This window comes from Pelodiscus sinensis, chromosome 16 (genome assembly GCF_049634645.1).
Source record: "Pelodiscus sinensis isolate JC-2024 chromosome 16, ASM4963464v1, whole genome shotgun sequence".
Taxonomy (NCBI): Eukaryota; Metazoa; Chordata; order Testudines; family Trionychidae; genus Pelodiscus; species Pelodiscus sinensis.
This window is the reverse complement of record NC_134726.1, coordinates 40,097,265-40,118,660: the sequence shown is the minus strand read 5'-3', so window position 1 is coordinate 40,118,660 and position 21,396 is coordinate 40,097,265. Positions and strand designations below refer to the sequence as shown.

The 21,396-nt window shown below is 51.0% G+C and overlaps 1 protein-coding gene across 1 annotated transcript; it reads left to right on the top strand.

Annotated features, from left to right (window-relative positions):
* The first annotated feature begins 3,784 nt into the window (after positions 1 to 3,784).
* SCNN1G (sodium channel epithelial 1 subunit gamma) lies at positions 3,785 to 19,621 on the top strand. Its single transcript, XM_006125804.3, has 13 exons — positions 3,785 to 3,913; positions 6,233 to 6,557; positions 8,762 to 9,071; positions 9,705 to 9,898; positions 11,979 to 12,082; positions 12,537 to 12,700; positions 15,354 to 15,452; positions 16,327 to 16,444; positions 16,993 to 17,071; positions 17,242 to 17,299; positions 17,863 to 17,924; positions 18,102 to 18,177; positions 18,672 to 19,621. The coding sequence occupies exons 1-13, from the start codon at positions 3,883 to 3,885 to the stop codon at positions 19,059 to 19,061; spliced, it is 2,010 nt and encodes a 669-aa protein (XP_006125866.2). The 5' UTR covers positions 3,785 to 3,882; the 3' UTR covers positions 19,062 to 19,621.
* The last annotated feature ends 1,775 nt before the right edge of the window (positions 19,622 to 21,396 follow it).

The window sequence follows — 21,396 nt, the reverse complement described above, 5'->3', positions numbered from 1 at the left end:
ACAGGAGATTGCTGTGTGCTTGATGTGGAAATGAAAATACTTGACTAGCCTCACACTAATTATGTGACGTTTTGCCCCTCTTTTAATCCTGTTAATTTTGACTGTATAAATCAAGGGGTTTGAACCTTGTATGGCACTCACATTTTCTGGGTTAATTTAGCAGAGCAGCTTTGCTAATAAACTGAGCGGTCTGACAAATCTGAGAGTCCTGTCTGACTTTGACAATTGCAAGAGCGACTCTGACTCAAGACTAACCCTCTCTACTGCTACTAGCTAGCAGAGATTCTCCTTCATTCAGTAGTGGAGGCCTGTGCTTTGAAACGGGGAGGCTCTAAGTTCTGTCCCAACTGTTGGCTTAAAGTTCAAGCATGGCTGGTAATGGCAGCTGTGGTGACTTAGATGACCAGGCATTTGTTAAGATGTGTCTTGTTTATCTCCAGTGTAAAAGAATTTTACCTGCATGTTTGTTACTGAAACTCCCTTGCTGTTTTCATTTCCAGACATGTCACAGTATTTGAGTTGCTCTGTAGGCAGTTGCTTGGGCACCTTATGACACTTAATAAGGTGACATAAGGCAGCAGACAGACTGGTGGACAGGGCGAATCCCAATACAGCAGTGCTTCACCTGCAGAGCTGGCTGCAGAGGGAAACTGACTGGATTGCAGTCTGCTGCCTCTCCTCATGTTTCCCCTCTGAGAACTATGTAAGAACCACACTCTGTAGATATGAGCAACCAAAACATTTGCCTGACCCTCCAGATTGCTGTCCAATAGAGGCATTTGTTCCTCCTTGCTAATACGCTAGGAAGTGAAGCTATGGGGAAGTAGCAGGGAGCCAATACTATAAAAAGCCATGAAGAAGAAGAAGTTACTCACCTTCGTGCAGTAACAATGTTTCTTCGAGATGTGTTCCCATGGGTGCTCCACTGTAGGTGTTGGGCTCGTCCCGGTGCCACAGGTCAGAGATTTTTAGTAGCCATGGTCAGCTGGACCACGCATGCGTGGTCAGCGTCTCGTGCCATTCACACCCTTTGGTCGTCGCGCGCAGTCTGGCTCCTGCCAGTTCCTCTCACTGCTCAGTTATCTGTAATGAGAAAGAGACAAAGCTCCGGAGCGGGCAGGAGGGCAGGACATGAAGCACCCATGGGGACATCTTGAAGAAACATCATTACAGCACAAAGGTGAGTAACTTCTTCTTCTTCGAGTGGTCCCCGTGGGTACTCCACTGTAGGTGACTACACAGCAGTACTCAGAATGCATACCAGAGTTAAGGTTTATCCATAATAGAAAGTACTGCTGAAGCGACATTAAGCATTGTACGATTGTATAATGGTGCATGAATGTAGCATTCAATGACCAGGTAGCCGTTCGACTAATATCACTCAATGGGTCTCTTCACATGAAGGCTATAGAAGTAGCTACTGCTCTCATAGAGTGGGCTTTTGGTTGGGATTGGAGAGGTTTATTGCAAATGGCATGGCAGGTTATAATGCATGCCACTATAAGCCTTGCAATACGTTGGTTGGATAAGGCATTGCCTTTGGATCGTTCTGCAATTGATACTATCAACCAATCCATTCTATGCCATTCTTGGGTTCTGTCAATATAAAAGGAAAGTGCTCGACGTACGTCGAGTGTATGGAGCAGAGCTTCTCATGAAGAAGAGTGAGGTTTCAGATAAAAAGAGGGTACCACTATGGGTTCGTTGATATGAAAATTAGAACAAACGTTGGGAATAAAAGCAGGGTGTAGACGCAATATGACTGAATCCTTGATAAACGATGTGAATGGCGGTGTTGCCATTAAAGCGGCCAACCTGCTGACTTTGCATACAGACGTGATTGCCAAGAGAAAAACCAACTTCATTGTAAGCATGTCATGGCTAAGGGTTCAAACGGAGGATACATTAGAGTATCCAATACTAAGTCCAGGTTCCAGGAGGGCAGTGGTGGTCTACGTGGGGGATTAAGGTTCAGCAGACCTTTTATGAATTGGGTGAGCAAATATCAATACCCCTTCTATGGGATGATGAAAAGCACTGATAGCTGCCAAATGTACTTTCAGAGACAAGATAGAAAGCCCAGTTCATTGAAGGTGAAGGACCTAATTGAGGATCTGATGGAGGAGCAATGTATCGGAGTCAAACTGATTGTCGGAGCACCAGAGCGCAAATCTGCGCCATTTCACAAGGTAAGTTGTTTGAGTAGACTTCCTTCTACTACGCATTAAGACAGCTTTTACCTGTTCTGAGCAGAGATTCTCAGCCGCCTTGAACTAGTCAGGAGCCAGGCCATTAAAAGCAGAGTCTCTGTCCTGGGATGGAGGAGAGAGCCGTGTTTCTGAGAGAAGGTCCGGCAGGGGAGGAAGCGGGTAAGGTGGATGCACAGACATTAGGCGGAAGAATGGGTACCATGGCTATATCACCCATGCCGGAGCTATGAGGATTACCCGTGCTGAGTCTATGTTGGTTTTCTCTATTACTCTGGGTATTAACATGGTCGGGGGAAAGCGTAAAGTAGCGACATCTTCCAGCTGATTAGAAACACGTCTCCCAACGATCCCTTTCCAATGCCCACCCTGGAGCAAAATTGCAGGCACTTCACGTAGTCGCCGATGGCGAATAAATCTATTCAAGGAGTTCCCCATAAGTGGAAAATGTGTTGAAGGATGTCTGTACATATTTCCCATTCGTGATTGTGAGGAAAATGTCTGCTCAGAGCGTCCGCAATAGCATTGTTGGTGCCAGGTAAGTAGGATGCTATTAAGGTAATGTTGTTTCGAATGCACCAATTCCACAATTGGACTGCTTCTGCACACAGGGAATGTGATTGTGCTTCTCCCTGCTGACTGATGTAATGCATCATTGCGATGTTGTCTGTCAATATTCTGATGGTTGTTCCAGCTATGTGAACACGGAAATGTCTGCATGCATGAAAGACAGCTCTGAGCTCTAGAAGATTTATGTGAAGAGCCCCTTCTGAAGTTGACTACCTGCCCTGGATCTTCATGCCGTTCATATGTGCACCCCAGCCGGTAAGGGAAGCATATGTAGTTAGCTGACTGGTAGGTTGCAGGCGATGGAACGGGACAGCTGCCATGAGGTTGTGCAGTTTGGTCCACCACAATAGGGAGCTGCAGACATAGGCTGGAGGAGCTACTGACTTTTGGTGTTTATTTGTACTGCAGTATTGCCCCAGTCACCGGCAAGGACAGGGTCCCTCTGCACTAGGGGCAGCACAGGGCCACCTGTGCCAAGTTGCTCCCAGCCAGAGAAGACAAGCAACCCCTGCATGGCATGCGGGGCGGAGGAGGGCCAAAGGAGGCCCTTTTCAGGGACAGACCCATCCTGCACCTGGGAAGGCTGTCAGCTCTCCCTGTCTGCCCAGGCGAGGAGTGTGATAGACAGTTCTACACACACAACCGGCCCTGAGCCACGGTACCTCCCCTGCTCTCAGCTGAAATGCCAGCCAGGAGGCTCCCCAGCTTTAAGCCCTTTTCCTGGCCCTACTCTCATCCTCGCCACCGTGGCCCCTGTCGCAGGCAGCTGGGAACCCCGGTGCAGCGCTCAGCCCGGCTCCACCCGGCGCCAGCCCTCCCTGCCCAGGCCCCCTGCCTGCAGCATGTGCCGCGCCCCGCTCCGCTGCCAGTGCCAGGGTGCCCTGAGGCCACGGCCATGGGCGCTGCACTCACGGGCGGGGTCAGCACCAGACCTGCCGACAGGGGGCGCCGCAGGGCCGCGGCCGGAGCTGCGGGCTGTGCCGGGCCGGGCAGGGGCGGGGCGGCAACCGGAGACGGGGCGGACACAGGAGCCGGCAGGTGTCGGTCGGAGCGCGCAGCATCTCACACAGACACCTGCCGCCTCCCGGGCTGCCGCATCGGCCGCATGGCACCCCCCTACCACGGGGACACGCGAGGTGAGAGGGCTCCGGCTGCCCCACCACAGGGAGAGCAGGACACTAAGGGGGGACCAGGGCCGCCCCGGATCACAGGGCTCCTGCCCCGCAGCAGAGCAGGGCCCCAGGGAGGGACCCCGGGGCGCCCCGGAGATGCCACCTGCCCGTCCTTGGGCGCTCAAGGTACAAGGCGGGGCTCGGGCATCTCCTGCGCCCTGTGGTTCCGCTGAGGATTCCTGCCGGCCGGTCTCTGGGCTGGGATGAACCGGGCAGCCTGCGCCAGGCGCTGCCATACCCCCTCCTGGTACCCGGGCTGGCCGAGCCTCCCGCCGGCAAAGGGGCTCCTGTCCGCTCCGCTCCCCCGACCGGAGACACCGGGCGGTTGAAAGGCGAGTCCGGCGCCACACCTGCCCAGCGCCTGTCTCCGAGCAGCCGGCGGGGCTGGGCGCGCCTGGTCGGAAAGCTGGCGGCTGCCCGCAGCTGCCGGGCATCGCAAACGCTGCTGTGCACCTTTCCTTGAGCGAAGGGTCCCAGGACCTATGGGGTGGGGGGGGAGGGCTGCCTAGTGACCGCGGCTTCCCAGCAGGGTCCTTAGCCTTGATCCCTCTTTCCCCCTCGCACAGGCAACAGTAGGATGGCCCCTCCGGTCTGGGATTCCCAGCCCCGGGAGTTCTGCGCAAGGGCTGTGTCAAAGGAGGTCGGGGAGCCTCCGGGTAGGGGGTGACAAAGGGGAGCCCCAAGCAGCAGAGATGCGGCTGGTGCCTTCCGCGGCTGCCTCAGTTCCACTTCTTAGAAATAGCTGAGTAGAAGAGAGGGCAGAATCTTTCACGTTCCAACCGGCAAACGCTTCTAATAATGAATAACTTAAACCACAAGGCTCCTGCCTGCCTGTCTCTTGCTTTCAAATGCTGAGGGACGCTTCTTTTGTGGCAAATTATGCCCCTGGTCCTGCGAACTCTCCTGCATTTGAAAAAGCAGGGAGTGGTTCTGCAGCACCACAGGGTATGTCTGCACTACAGAGATGGAAGCTGCTGCTGTCGCTCTTCCAGGGTTGGAGTGACAGGGTCTAGAGAAGAACTGCTCCTGTGACCTGAGGGGCTCTGGTTGATGTAGGTAGCCTGCCTCCACTAGGAGTAAGGGAAGTCAAAGGGAGGGTGTTCTTCCTTCCACTTCCTGCAGTGCGGACAGTGCCAAAAGTGGACTCAAGGTACTGTGACTTCAGCTACGCAATTAACGCAGCTGACATTGTGTATCTTAATTCGACCTTGTCCCACAGTGAAGACATACATAGAGACTACTTCACTCATCTGAGTAACCCCATTAACTTAAATGGGACCGACCCCACCAGTAAACTTTCTCAGGTGCGTAAATCTTTGTGGGATTGGCTTTTGGGTCCCCGAGCACAAGAGGACGATTTCCTATTTCTTGACTACATTTTGTTTTCCAAATTACCGGTGTTTTACACATTTTCAAGTATTTCTGTCTGTTTTAAAATACAGTGTGGTTTCCCTTAAAAGATTTAAGAGCATATTGTAGAATGTGTCACTTGTGTGAAAGGGTTTGTTATTTTGCACAAATATATTGTACAGGGACACTTCCTAGCTGTAAAACGTTTAGAAAAATGCCAGAATAAATACAAATGGGCAGAGATGCACTTAGCAGCTGGCACAGCACCACAACACTGTCTAGACCCTCAGTTCCGTGGGATGCAAAAACAGGGCAGTTTGCCAGTAATGCTGGGTCCCTGGCTCCCTGCAACTGCAGCGGTTTCTATTGTAATCAGAGGTCTGTGCTTCCCAGCTGACAGCTCTAATTGTGCCGATGTCATTGTGCTGTTGGTAAGTTCACAGTGTGGCGTGCCCTGGAAGAGCCTGAAATGCTGTAATTAGTGCTTAGGGCCCAATCCTGCAAACACCTCTGCTTAAAAGTAACTTTACGCATGTCAGTAGCCTTCTTAAGATCAATAGTATTTGCAGGATTGGGCCCACAGTGAATTAGGTGCAGGACAAGCAGAAGAGCTGTAGGGCAGGTGGCCCTGGCTCAACACAGATCACCAAGATTATTAGCAAAGGGAGCAAGTAAGAACTACCAGAGGTAAATGAGTTTGCAGTTGCCTCTGCTAGCTTTGTGAATGCCCTCCAGAGACTGCTGTCTGCTTAGGGACGGGGCCTTGCACTAACTCGGCTCCCTATTGTTTTGGAGTTCTGAGAACTCTTCCCAGACACAGAGAAGAGCTGTGTAATGCAAAAGCTGGTCTCTCACCAGTGGCTGGCACAGTATAAAAGATGTTCCCTCGCCCATCTTGTTGCTCTAAAATACTTCCTCACTGTCCATTCACAGAGTTCAGCATGGCTCCTGCAAAGAAGATCAAAGCCAAGATCAAGAAGACTTTGCCAGTGACTGGCCCTCAGGCTCCAACGGTCAGTGAGCTGATGCACTGGTACTGCATGAACACCAATACACACGGCTGCCGGCGTATCGTGGTATCCAGGGGACGTTTGCGCAAGTTCATCTGGATCCTGCTCACCTTGAGCGCTGTGGGCCTGATCCTGTGGCAGTGTGCTGAGCTCATCATGTCCTATTACACGGCCTCCGTCTCAGTGACCGTGCAGTTCCAGAAGCTGCCCTTCCCAGCAGTCACCATTTGCAATATCAACCCTTACAAGTAAGCCAGGAAGGCCGGGGGGAGGGGCGGTTACTTACTGTATGAAGGACTGCCTCACTCCATGACAGCCAGGGTGGGCCTGTATTCAAAGGGCACAGGAAAGTGTTTCTCAGATATTTTTAAATGACTTTTCCTCAGAATCTTTCCAGCCCTGAGCCCCTCAGGCAGCTTATCCTGATGCTTTGACACCACAGCTCTTTAATCTCATCTCCTATCTGTTACTACACCTCTGCTTCCTGCTGGTCATACTCATCAGATGTTTGTGGCCATATTTGGGCCAAGCTCAATGCATTTAGCTCCTTTTATCTGTCTGCACAAACCAGCCCCCTCTTACGCCCCTGCCTACTCCACTGGTTGTTCCTCAGGCTCTGAACACCGTCCTTCCAGGAATGGCGTGCTCAGCAGCAGCCAAAGGGTAATATTCATAGAACCCTAGAATCCCAGGGCTGGAAGAGCCCTCAGGAATCATCAAGTCCAACTCCCTGCCCAAAGCAGGACCAACCCCAACTCAATCAGCCCAGCCAGGGCTTGGTCAAGCCGGGACTTAAACACCTCTAGGGATGGAGATTCCACCCCCTCCGTAGGGAACCCAGCCCAGCGCTTCCCCACCCGCCTAGGGAAATAGGTTTTCCTAATATTCAATGTAATCCTCCCACACTGCAACTTGAGCCCATTGCTCCCCGTTCTGCCACCTGCCCCCACTGAGAACAGCCTCTCTCCATCCGGCTGCTCTCAAATCCCCCCCTCACTCTTCTCTTCTGCAGACTAAACAAGCCCAAATCCCTCAGCCTCTCCTCGTAGGTCATGTGCTCCAGCCCCCTTATCACTTTAGCTGCCCTCTGCTGGACCCTCTCCAACATCTTTTCTGTAATGGGTAGGCCAGAATTGGACACAATACTCCAGATGTGGTCTCACCAGAGCCAAATAAAAGGAAATAATCATTTCACTAGATCTGCTGGCAATGCTCCTCCCAATGCACCCTAATATGCCATTAGCCTTCTTGGCTCCAAGGACACACAGTTGACACATATCCAGCTTCTCATCCCCAGGTCTTTTTCTGCTGAACTGCTACTTAGCCAGTCAGTCCTCAGCCTGTAGCAGGGCTTTGGATTCTTCCATCCCAAGGGCAGGACTCGGTACTGATCCTTGTTGGACCTCATCAGATTTCTTTGGGTCCATCCTTCAATTTGTCTAGGTCACTGTGGGCCTGATATGCCACCCTCCAGTATATCTACCTCTACCTCAGTTTAGCATCATCTGAAAACTGGTTGAGGGTGCAATCCATCCCCTTATCCAGCTCATTAATAAAGATGTTGAACAAAACCAGCCCCAGAACCGACCTATGGGGCACCCCGCTTGACACTGACCACCAACCAGACATCGAGCTGTTGATCACTACCCACTGGGCCAGACAGTCTAGCCAGCTTTCTATCCACCTTACAGTCCATTTATCCAATCCACACTTCCTTAACTTGTTGGCAAGAATACTGGCAAGAATATCCTAAGCTGGCTGTGTCCAAAAGGGGGTAGAGAGTTTGCCATCTCCTCTCTCTGAGATGGGATGCTTTGACATATGCCATTCAAAATTGTGTTGGATTCTTTTTCCTACCAAACTGCTTTGCTCGCTTCTTTCTAATGCACGGTCCCCCCTCCCCATCCCTGTCTCTCCCTGCCAATCCTGCTCTCTGTATGCTCCAGCCCAGAGGATCTGCAGTTCAGACTGGACTGTCCCAGCTGCGTTGTTCCCAAGAGGAATCTCTTCCAGTTCCTGTCCGTCTTTCTGCTCTCTCTCGCTTTGGCAGAGAGGGCAATCCCCGCACGTATTATTGTCTGTCACTGCCTTCTCTCACCTTGCTGCTCATCAACTAAGATTTGAAAGAAGAGCCTGACAGTGACCTCTTCACAGCTCAGTCTGTTGCTGTTTAGAATGGCCCTTTGTCCATGGTCCTTTCGCCAATGGATAATCTCGAGGGTCCAGCTTTTACCCAAGCCAATTCCAATTAATTGTGTGAAGAAAAGTTTGAGAGAGGGAATCAAGTAAAGCATCAGTACTCAGTCAGTCTAGGGAAGGGAATGAGAAAGAAATGCAATGAGCTACTAATGGTACGATGCATTGGACAGGACAGGGCTGCAAAGAGTGGTCCAGCAAGGTGACACTGGGCAAATACGGCATGTTATTTCCTATTAACATCTCTCAAATGTAGGTATAGCGCAATGAAAGAGCATTTGTCTGAACTGGACAAAGAGACAAAAAATGCTTTGGAGACTTTATATGGATTCTCAGAGGGCAAATCCAAGGTGCGTCGGGATGCAGCTGACTGGAATTCTACAGGCAGGAACATGCAGAGTAAACTTCTTGAAAAAATCCCTCTGCTAAAGTTCGATGACCTCTTTAAGAAGACTGCTACTGAGATTCTAAGTGGCCACAAGAGGAAAATCGAGGGCAGTGCCTTTCATCAGGGTTCGAGTATGGTGAACATCGGGGAGCCACAAGACGTTGTTGGCTTTCAGTTGGTGAGTTCCATTCCCATGGAAGACTGGGTGCAGTGCTTGCACAGGGCATGGAAGTGTTGAGTAGATGGCAAGAGTATCACTGGAGGGAAATGATAAACTTTCAAGAGTTAATTGAGGTGTTAGTGAGGAACCTTCAAGGATGGAGAGAATGTTCTGTAGATCTTCCAAATCCAGCCCCCTGACACGGGGTGCAATTTTCAGCAGATAAATATTCCTCCTCTGGCTCCTTAAATATGTCCATCCACAGCTTCCCACAGATTATTCCACATACCAGCAAACCCTCTGGGAGAAAAAGAAATCCAGCCTAAATTGCTTTCTCTTTATTGCCAGCTATGACACTAGAGAGGTCATTCCCTAGATCTTCCATGAGGGGCCCCCACCAGCCACGCTTCTTTAAGGTTACACACAGTCAGTTCCTGATGTCCCCTCTTATCGGGGTGGAAGGGAGCTCCCCAGGAGCGGGGCCAGGAGCACAATGGAGCTGGCCCTGCCCCTGGGGATGATCTAAGTTTTGATGTGGTTCCACGATTATTAAATGAATCGATATCTAACATCCTTAATGCAAACCCTTCAGTGGAAAATACACCACCTCTTCCCCATCTGAAACTCATCTTCCTCCTCTATTATTATTAGTGTGACCCAAACAACAGCAGTGACTGTGCAGTTTACATATTCAGCTCTGGAGTAAATGCTATTCAAGAATGGTACAAGCTGCATTATATGAACATCATGGCCCAAATTCCCTTGGAAACGAAAGTGAACATGGGCTATTCTGCTGAGGATCTTCTGCTGACGTGTTTCTTCGATGGCATCTCTTGTGACTCAAGGTCAGTGCTAGGGATGTAATACAGGCAGTCCCCAGGTTACATACAAGATAGGGACTGTAGGTTTGTTCTTAAGTTGAATTTGTATGTAAGTCGGAACTGGTACATATTGTAGGGGAAACTCTAGCCAAACATTTCTCCAGAGCTCAATTTTATTCTCCCACACCTCACTTCCCTCAGTCCTGCAGACCAGGGAGACGTGGAGCGGCTTTTCTCTCCACGGAGGACGCGGGCGGCGGGACTGCGGCGTGTCTCAGTGGTCTCCTGGGGGGGGGGCACAGCTAGTGCAGGGTTGCCTCACCCCGTTTGTAAGTAGGGATCCGATGTAAGTCGGATCCATGTAACCCGGGGACTGCCTGTAGTGTAGTTGATGAACCAATTAACTGATAAGTAAAAGCTTATCAGTTAATGCTATAGACTACACACATTTCCCTCCACCCTCCCAGTAAATTTTTTAGCAGGCTGGCCAGCAGCCCAGCTCAGTCCTAGCTTGTGCCAGTTCCAGGATCCACCCCGCTGCGGCTCTGCATTTAAAGTGTGTTAGGAGCCAGGCAGCCTGCCTGGCTCAGTTCTGGCTCACGCCAGGTCCAGGAGCTCAGACTCCCCACCCCGTATCAAAGGTAGCAGTGCAAGGTGACAGGCAACTGGTCTACGAGGGAAGCTGGTTTTTAAACTGGCTCCCCTCGCAGACCAGCTCCTGCCTGGCACCCCACGCTGCTGCCCTGATACAAAGGAGGGGGCAAGGGCAGCCCCATCCCCGGGGACTATAGAATAGTCAAGTAACTGATAACAATTCATGAGGTTAATCGATGATTCAATTAACCAATATTTAACATCCCTAGACAGTACACAAATACTACCCACCAGCCTAACTACTCACTTTGTAAAATAAACATTCATTAGGAGTTAAATGTTTGTTATTTACAGAGTGCAAATCAGTGTGCTCGGGAACGTACAGAACACAGGCAAAGCCTCTGTTCCTCACTTTCCATCTAGATTAGGCAGACTGTAAAATTCAGGCAGACAATCAGCTGATGGCTACACTCAAAATGGTGAAGACAGATGTGTAGATTCTAATATTGTGTTACACACATCTTCCTTGGACGGATTGTTGCTGACAGATTTAGCATTAAATATGCACTTGAAAGTGGGACTGAATGAAGGAGGATAGTCATGAGGAGCACAAAGACAGACTGTTAAAATGATCTTCAAATACCAACATGCTTCAAAAGCTAGCACTCTGCTGAGTTGTCCATTGCAGAGTCAGGGACCATACCTGTACTGTGAGCCCCCACTGTCCAGTGTCAGCATCATGGGAGCACAGATTGTTTGGAATTGGTTCTTAAATGGACGCCATTAAGTAGAATTGGGCTAGGATTTTGTAAACATACTCCTTCAGAAGAGCAAAGTCCAGCAGAAGTGCTCCTCAGGACTGCTGATTTCCGAGGGAGTTTGGGGTTTCCTCAGGATGCAGGATCTGCCCAAAAATGTTCTTATACCTCTTTCTTAAATGTTTAACTGGGAATATTTTTAGCAATCATCTTCCCGCAGCATTGGCAGCACAAGAGCCTGGAAATGAGAACTACTGGTAACTAGATCTAAAGCGCCTGTTTTCCAAGCTTGAAAAAAATGGGCACAAAGGAAATAGTACAGGAGATAAATATTAATTAGATTTGCAGATTATTTATAATAAGGTGTTGTCTGGAACATAGATGAGGATTGCTTAAATATATTAATTAAGCCAGATAGTGCCATCAAATGTGCTTGTATTGTTCAATGTATGGTGCTCTTAGGGAGAAATTCTGGGCCAGGATTTCACAGTTAGTGAATGAGTACCCTAACAGCGCACATACGCCTATGCCTGGAACTGTGCCGTGTTTGTTGGCTGGATTATGTATAGATATGCATGAATATGTATATGGAGCCTCATCACTTAAGTAACAAACAGTCTAATTAGGACCTGTTTAACCTGCTTGCTATCTGGCCTAGCAGGCCAATGGGAGGTCCAGTGAGTACTGTAATTTACATTGCCATAGGCAGCTAGGCCAGAGTTTGGGATGAAAAACTGTGTGCTCTCTTTTAGAAACTTCACCCCTTTCCATCATCCACTGTATGGCAACTGCTACACCTTCAACAGCGGAGAAAACGGGACCATCCTCACCACCTCCACAGGAGGCAGCGAGTATGGTAAGGGAACAGAGTTAGTGAAGACACTTCTAGAAAGCAGATTGTTCAGGGAACCGCATCCAAAGGAGGCCGACTGGCACGTAGGCATTAGATGCATTATCTGATTGGCTTGGTTCAAATGAACATTTCCCCAATCAGTCACCAAATCGCATAAATCAAATGTTGTATCACTAGTGTTTTTCCATATGAAATTATTCCTCCCCAGCTATATAACTTGTTTGTAATAGGTTTTCTTTCTAAGTTATTGCTCTTTATTATTAGTTGTGCTGGATACTAAAGAATAGCTGCATGACTGCTTGGGCAGGCAGTGGTGCACTCAAATGGTCTCTTTGCAATTCCACATGAAGCCAGATGTTTAGTTCAGACAGATGCTACTGCTAGGGAATGCTGAAGATTGTACAGTGACCATGGGCTGAGCTAGGACTCTAGCTTATGCTGTTTCTTGGTTCTGCAGGATTGCAGGTCGTTCTTTATGTTGAGGAAGCAGACTACAATCCCTTCCTGGTGACATCAACTGGGGCCAAAATCATTGTCCACGACCAGGATGAATATCCCTTTATTGAAGATATTGGCACTGAGATTGAGACTGCAATGGCCACCTCCATCGGGATGCACTTTGTGAGTGACAAAGATATTCCTCCTCGGGCTCACAACAGCGCTTACCAGCACCGAGCTATGTGTGTTAAACAGATCCAGCTGCTGTTCCACAGCCTCCAGAAATGTGAGCAGTGAGTCGGGAGGGTGCACTTATGCCCCAGGCCCGGCTATCTAAAGTGCCTTAGAAGGCTCGAGGCCAGAGGGAAAGTCACTGCAACTGGCATGTGCTCATTCTCTTCTGAACCAGGTTTTATTGCTTAGGAGTGAGAGCTGTTGGAAAGGCAGGCCTGTGGGAATTCCACACCTACGGGTGATCCTGGTTTTCTTCCATTGATTTCTTGAGAATTCTGACGTCTTGTACAATATTTGAGGCACCATCCACACCCTCAAACACCAGGTGTAACACACATGCTGTAGCACAGTACAGACATGGTTGTGGTCAGATGCCAGAGCTCACCTCTTACTAATGGCTGTTTTGATCGGATAGATGGCTTTTGTGCTTATTGCCATGCTGGCTGTGAAAAGACCCTTCCAGATGTTGGTGATAGCCTGTGTAGGGAAATCTGCCACCATTGTTATTGTAGGGGGTCAGGTGAAGGCTGAAATAAGTGGAGAGGGTTCCCAAAGTGTAGAGCAGATGATAGAGTCCAATGGGGCCTTATGCCTGATTGCAGGGGAGCTGAACACTGGCACTTTACAGCACTGTGCCTTTCAGGCTCAGGTGTGTGGACCCCCCCTTTCCTTGAGCACTGGAAAGCACCAGGCTACAGCACTGGGAGCTGAGCTCCCAGCACTGTTAGCTACTCCCCTTGTGGAAGGGGTTCACACAGAGCTCTGGGAAAGCTCTCTCCCAGCACTCGTGCTGTGGCAACATTCTCCGTTTAAAGTGCTGCCGCTGCAGCGCTTTAAACTTTGAAGTGTAGACAAAGCCTAAAGCAGTGCTACCAGAAGATACAGACTTCCTCGTTAATCTCAAGAAGCAGTTCAGTGATCTTTTGGGCTTTCCTCTTCACGGCTGGTCACCGTCACCGTACCAGGAGCAGCCCGCTCGGCTGCTTATTTGGAGTGGCTGAGTATGCCATGCCATGCCATGTCTGATAGTCCACGTGTGCACTGATGGGCTTTTTCATGGGCACTTATTGGTTTGCAAATGTGGGTTGCTGGATCCATAATGGATGCATATGCATTTCAGTGGATGCACCCAAGACTAATATATTGCCCCACCATACCCTAAAGCAGACACTGGGGATATTTCCAGCTCCTCCTCTGCACACAGAGCAATGTTCTGGAGGGTTATTTCAGTGCATAAATTCCAGAGAAGGAGCCTATGCCACAGCAGAAACTCACTAGAAGCAGGGCTAGCCCACAACATTTTGGCACCTGAGGCGGGGAGCTCAAATGACGCCCCCATGCTTGGGCCAAAACTTTGAAAGGTCTCAATTCTGCCTTCTTCCTTTTCTACTCCTCTCATGGTACGGCAGAATTGAGAGCATACATATGCACCAGCAGCAGACACAATTTTCTATTCTCTGGATCCTAGTGGCACCCCCCTATAGTCTGGCACCTGAGGTGGCTGCCTCAGTTCACCTCATGGTAAGGCCAGCCCTGACCAGAAGCAGCTATCGCAAGCCAAGTATAAGACAATCCAAGGGATCCCGTAGCAGATCCTGCGAGGCAGGATTCCTGGCATTAGAGCTCTTGCAGGAACTGAAAGAGTGACACTTAAAAGCGATTTCACATGAATTTTCCAAAGGAACAAGTCTCTTCTTGATCTCGCCAGACTGGATCAGTGTCTTTCCTTGCCCCTTCCAGGGTGTAGCTTGGGGCTTTGATTAAAACCATTGGTCTACACTGCACACATGAGCACAGCCAGGGTAGTGAGGGACTGGAATTTCTACAGCTCCAGAGCTGTGCAGAGTGCTTTACAGACAGATCCTGCCCCAAGGAATTTACCTGCAGGGGCCCTGGTCCTACAGGCAGATTTATTAGCCTGTACCCACACGGAGCCCCTCTCTGGGCCTATGCTCCTGGATCCGATGTCATGGATCTGTGGGCAAGTCAGATATGGTATGGGCAGCGAGAAGGGTGTACAGACGCTCGAATGAGTATTCCTGAGATCTAGGGCACGTCTTGCAGTGCCAGGCATTCTCTTAGGCTGCTCTAAAACCAGTCCTGGAGATGGGTGAGTGGGCGAGGCAAGAGAGAAGCAGGGAGGTTGGGAGGAGGCGAACAAGGTTGCCAGCACCTCCGACCTTCTGAGTCCTCTTAACTGCCGTTGGCTTTAGGAGAAGTTGACGACACTCAGCACCTCTCAGTATTGAGACCTATATTGCAGGCACACAACATGAGACAGCTGGGAATGGTGTATGCCCAGAAAAGAGAGAGTATTCCTGCTCTGAGGCAGGAGGCATCTCATGGAGGCATCAAATGTAATTAGGAAAGAATCTAAAAGCAATTGCAGCCACATAATCCCCTACACAAAAGCAATTTACACATTAATTTACACAAGCTATACAGTGTAGGCATGGCCCAGAAGTAGCGTCAGTCCTGCTCCTGCCCCATCATTGTTATGGTTTACGACTGTGATCCCAGGGTGTCCAATAAGCAGCACTGAACGGTCTCCTGTCTTCAGCTCAGCTGCCTCTTAAATCCACATTTGGGTTCTGGTTTTCAGACTCGGTCTCACAAGCTAAGCCAACCATACAGCGACTGCACGGAGACTGGCAACGACATTCCAGTAGCGAACCTCTACAACAAGAGCTACTCGCTCCAGGTAAAGCTCTGGACTCTGTCTGTCCCGCATGCTTTTCCAGAGAAGCTGGGGGCTATAATATCTGCTATTGCACCAACTTCTGCTGGTGAAAGAGGAGAGTTTTCAAGCCACTCAAAGCCAATCCCCTTATACAATCAGCGCAGCATTCCTCAGAGCCAGCCCCCGACCCAACAGAAGCACCATAGCAGCTGAAATGCTTTGGATCACAGCTGCAGAATACAGGAGTACTTTGAAAATCTGGGTTTTGTTCCAAAGTGATTGAAGCTTGAAGTTGCCTTGGGGATGTTGTCATATATAGTAGGAACATTAGCTCATTACAGAATTCTCTGACACTGCTGGACTGGAAAATATTGGCCAAACAAATGTTACAGCTTAGTAACCCTTGAAGCCAGAAACTGTGCCCCTGTCAGATAAGAGTCCATGAATAGCTGATACTATCTAATCTGGGTCCAACTAGCAGAACGCTTACAAAGGAAGTTTCCACTAGTTTTGCATGGCTTCTGTGATGACTCCAACTCAAAAGCGTCAGGCACCCTGATTTCCTCCCTTATGAGTCCCATTGTGCTTGTAGAAATTGCTTCTTTTTGCCAGTCCAGCACCAGGCCTTGAATGGGTGTTAACATGCAGCCTAACCTGTGATGTGGTGCTGGCTGAGGTCATGAGTGAGTTCATTAAAACATGGAACCCTGCACTGCAGTGGGGAGGGGCTGACGCTGGGCTCCCAGCTACTGGAAATCCCAGCTGAAGGGAAAATGATGGTTCCTGCTGGTTCTCCCTGAGGGCTTATTTTGGAACAGAACAGAGGAGCAACCATGGCATCCTTGCGCAGCTGCTGACCTGTAGAAGCCCAACTTTTTGTTTTATTTCACTGCAGATTTGCCTGCATTCCTGTTTCCAGAGGGCCATGGTGGATACCTGTGGCTGTGCCCAGTACGCCCAGCCCCTACCTCCCGGTGCAGAATACTGCAACTACAAGAAATACCCCAACTGGAGTAAGTTTTCTAGAGTATTAGTAAAGTCCCCACTCAGCCTCCTTTACCACCTAACAACAACCGCCAAATGTGCAGCTGATAGACACATCCCAGTCAGCCCCGGCATTAGATCGTTACCACACGTTCTATTCTCCACAGGCTGGAGGAACGATGAATCTGCCATGGATTAACATGTGCTTTTATTGCTCTGCTTAGAGACTAGCTCTCTGCTAGTAAGAGCTTTGAAATCCAGCTCCATGCTTCGGAATTCTATGCTCCGGCAGAATTTGAGGCCCAGCTGAGCCTAGGGCTCAGCTGTGCTAGACTCCACATACCAAGAGCCTGTTCCTACCCTGAGGAGCATGTCTCTCCAAGGGAAGTACCTATCCCCATTTTGTAGGGGGGAAATGGGATCCACGGAAGAGGGGGGGACTTGCCCAGGGCACAGAAGGAGCCTGTTACAGAGCCAGGAATTGAAGCAGGTCTCCCAAGCCCCGAGCATTAAGCACAAGAGCAGACTCTTATCTCTCTGGCTCCCCGGCAAGTCACCCTGCATTCCCTCTCTGCAGTGTACTGCTACTATAAGCTGCATGAGAAGTTTGTGAAGGAGCAGTTGGGCTGTCAGCAGATCTGCAAAGAATCCTGCAGGTAAGTCCTGCTGCAAGATATGCAAGAACTGCCGTGAGGGCAGGGGACTGGACTCGATGACCTCTCAAGGCTCCTTCCAGTTCCAGTGTTTGGTGACTCGATGATTCTATGATTCATTGCTCATGCAACAGTTCCGCCTTCCAGCTAATACCAGGCCTCTTTTCCCGCAGCTTTAAGGAATGGACGCTGACCACCAGCTTAGCCCAGTGGCCGTCTTCCGTTTCGGAGGTGAGCTCCCAGTGCTGCTGTGCTTGCTCAGCCTGCCTAGCGGCAAAGGAGGGCAGCAGGCTCCATGTGCAGGCTGACTTGGGCTCCCTTGTACCAGGCTGGGGCTTTCCCCTTGCTTCTGCTGCTGAGTCGCATCCTCCCAGGGTTCATGCCCTCTGAGTGAGGGCTGCCCTTTCCCCAGTGGGGAAGATGAACCCTGATTTTTCAGCCCTGGAGAGATGAGCTTACAAGGAAGAACTGCCTCCCGCAATGAATGGGGGAGGGGCAGCTTCACAGCTCCAGCAGGAACAAGGTCCAATCCAGCAGTGCAGCCTTGCAAGTGAGAGGCCCCTTTTGTGAGCGCTGGCCTGGCACTCCTGACCAGTGGCTGTGAGCACTGCAAGGCATGCAGCTCCTGTCCCCATCCCTTGGGGGCTCAGTCTCCCTTGGTCTGTGAGATCCCCAACAGGCGGCAGCGGGAGATCCCCTGCTACACAATCATGGCATTCTAGAGTGACACCCGAGCCAAAAGAGCTGTCGCGTCTCGGGCGCCTGGCAGTTACGCTGTTCTCTTGTTTCCCAAGGACTGGATGCTGCGAGTCCTCTCTTGGGACAAAAGGCAGAAAATCAACAAAATGTTGAACAAGTAAGTTTCCCTCGTGTGTTTCTAGCCTGCACCCCAAGTTCTGACACAATTAGAGCAGCTCTACTGATGGCCATGGAAAGAGCGTTCCTTGTCAGGCCTGGCCCTACTCATCCAACTGGTGCTTTACCTCATGCTATTGTTTGACTAAAGCCAGGCCTGCTCTCTCTGCCTTCCCAGAACGGACCTTGCCAACCTCGTGGTGTTCTACAAAGACCTGAACGAAAGATTCATTTCCGAGAATCCTGCCAACAACGTAAGTAAGGGTGAGAGATTTCTCGGGTGAGTTCCCTGCTGGCCATGGGGCCACCATGACATCTGCAAGCATCCGTTTAGACCCAGATGCTTCCCCAAACAGTGCCTCCACGTGCTTCAGTCCTGTCCTGGGGCACAAGGAGCGTTTGGGTTCCTTGGCTCATTCAGCCCTAGTCACATGGCCACCTCCCCCCCCAGGTCCTGCCCTGAGACAAGAGTAAGTGACTTTGCTGTTTCATGTTAGTTGATAGCTCTAGAGCCCAAGCAAGAGTGGAGCAGGCAGGACAGTTAGAGACCAGCCCACTGGGTTTTGCCCTCACTTAGCAACCAGATTCTTCTGTGCTGGGCAAGTTGCATCCCGTGAACAGTGTCTAGGTATCTCTCTCCGGGGCATCTTGCGGCAGATGCTGATTGCTCCAGCTCTGAGAAGCCGCCTCTCTTGCTGCTTCTGTCCTGGCTGGTTATGACATAACCTTTCACACTTATCTCCTCCAGCTTGTCATTCTCCTTTCCAACTTCGGAGGCCAGCTGGGCCTTTGGATGAGCTGCTCCATGGTTTGTGTCATTGAGATCATCGAAGTTTTCTTCATTGACTCCTTCTCCATTGTCATGCGGCGCCGCTGGCAAAAGATGAAGAAATGGTGGAATGACCGAAAAGCACCACGACCACAGGAGCCACCTCAGGTTAACGCTCCTGCCAAAGAGGGTCACGACAACCCCGTGTGCACCGACGAGGACTTGCCCACCTTCAACACGGCCCTTCGCTTACCACTGCCCCAGGAAAATCACATGCCCAGGACTCCCCCGCCCAACTACAGCACTTTGCAGCTAAACGCTGCCTTCACAGACCAGCTGCCTGACACCCTGGAAGGCAGGAGCCATTGACACAGTATTTACCTCCTCCTCCAGCGGCCAAAGAAGACAATAACATGGAATCCATGTGCCTAGGAGTCTGCACTGAGAGACTGTTGACTTCAGCCAGGGGTTTGGAGCTTTGCGGTGAGGAGCGCGGGCAGGCGTTGGCCCACCAGCACTCAGCAGGTGGTTGACAGCAGGTGCAAGTGGCTCGTGTTCTCCAGTGAAGGGTTGCTAGAGGCCGTTTGTGCAGGATGTGAGACTGAGCCATGGTGTGTCTTGCCAAACAGACAAGCCATGACCCCCCCCCCCCCATTACACATGGCTTGGAATCACTCGGGAGAAGCTTTGGGCTACATCCAGCGTAATGCTTCAGGCCGGATACGTGGGAGGCCCCCAGGTCTTTGGGACGGCTTGTGTTACTTGGCTAGGAGTGGGCCAGGAGGGAGGCCTGGGAAGAGAGTTAAAGCAATGCAGGTACTGGGTGGTGGTGAGAGGAGAGGAAAATGTCGAACCAGTTCAGCTAAGCACTGAGCGGGCAGGATTCTGCAAGCCGGACCCCGAGAGAGCAGCTCCTTAGCCTGGAGCAGAACCTTAAGAGCCAATTGGACAATTCACAGAGTATGCACTTACTCTGCTGAGAAAAAGGGAGCCAAAGTCACCCCTCCCCTCCTTTAAACTGCCTGCAAGGTCATGTCAAACGAGCTAATGACCAGTCAAACCAGCTGTTACAAAAGTGAAGGTGCCCTTGGCATCCTTGACTTCCAGCCCTCTCCAAGGGGAGCGGAACCCTCTTCAGGCTACAGTTATGTGACTTCTGGGCTGGGCCCCTCAGCTGAGAAATACCATTAAAATGCAACCCCCTTAGCCTGGCCTTTGGCCCCAAAGAACTGGGCTGTGCTCTTGGGACAGGGACAGGGCAGAGTGGCAGCAGAACGCTCCTGGCAATTCCTGCAGCTGCCTTGTCCTCCTTGCGCCAAGCCTAGACAGGAGCAAAAGATAGGCCGGCACCAGGCGCCTTGCCCTCCAATTCCCCTGGTACGTTGGCACACAGGGAGTTCCCGATGGAGCTACACTGAGGCCAAGCCCCTGTGCACAGACTCCTTGGAGCTGAGCACTAGTTCTGCCCTGTCAGGGGGCACCGTGCCTGCAGATCCGACCCACTGATTTGAGATGGCTCCCGCCAGCGGTTCAAAAAGGTCACTACTTGTGCCCATTCTCACAGAACAGTTGGCCCGAATCACTGGAGTTTCCCTGCCTTGAGCACATGAAGACTCAGACATTCAAGGCCAAATTCTGCCTCCCATGGCAGGCTGGTACACAGGAATTTCTGGGGGGGTGGAGCTGTGGGAAGGGCTGGTGACTGCTCCGCCCCTAGCCCCGCCCCCACGGCCCAGCCCCACCTCTGGCCTCTCTCCTGGAGGAGAAAGGGGGGAAGCAGCCCCAGGCTTCCCCCATCCAGCCAGAGCACAGGGCGCCGCCTCTGCCTTCCCCACACCGTCCAGAATCGGCCCCATGGCAGACCATGAATGATCATGGGGGGCGGTGCACCCTCCTGCATATGGTCAACAGCAAAACTCCCATTGACTTCACAGGAAGCAGGAGTGACAGCTGCCACCCATTGTCCCCTCTGCTGTGCCCAGGTTGTTGCTGGTGAGCACATGCCTGGCAAGTGCACTCTGTATGGGGGGGTGGACGCCCTGCCATGACACGGACTCTCCCTCCTCCCAGAGGGTTCCTGCCTCAGACGCGTGGGCTGCGTAAGAGTCAGAGTGGCGCGTGCTGGGCCGTTGTGGCCCCTTTCACAGCACTGTGCTGTCAGGTGAGTCCTGCTTTTAACAGAGAACAAAGCTGTTTCCACGTGTGCAATACAAGATGCCTTTTGTAACGCAGTTATTTACCAGCAGTGAGGCTGGGATACGAGAAGCGGGGAAAGATTATTTTTAAATAAACTGGTTTTTAATGAATGGATGCGTGTGGTTCTGCTTGGGGGTCCAAAGTCATTGCTGAGAATGGGCAAGCTGGGCCTCGCTCTGCCCTGGGCTGCTCTACACTAACATGGGGCCAACTCTGAGCTTCTCTCTTCGGGCTTGTCTCCGCGGTGGCCAATTTGCCCCATGCAGCTGTGATTTCCAGTGGGTGCCGTGTTGCACGTTAATTGGTCCTGGCGGTCCCTGCCAGTGCACATTAAACATTCCCAGGAGGCTTGAACTACCAGCAGGGTCCACGCAGACCGAGACGCACTTTCAGAATGACACCCCCAACATGCAATGCCCCGCCGTGCAGACCAGCCCACTGTGGCTGGAGTGGAGTTGATTTACATTGCCACAAAGGGGCAAGGGAGGGACGAAGTGCTCAGGGCGAA

Bases quoted from the DNA above. Each gene is read 5' to 3' on its own strand.
- SCNN1G (XM_006125804.3), top strand. From the start codon at position 3,883: ATGGCACCCCCCTACCACGGGGACACGCGAG. The intron at 9,899-11,978 runs GTCAGTGCTAGG...GCTCTCTTTTAG, and splicing joins GGCATCTCTTGTGACTCAAG to AAACTTCACCCCTTTCCATC. The intron at 17,300-17,862 runs GTGAGCTCCCAG...TTGTTTCCCAAG, and splicing joins GGCCGTCTTCCGTTTCGGAG to GACTGGATGCTGCGAGTCCT.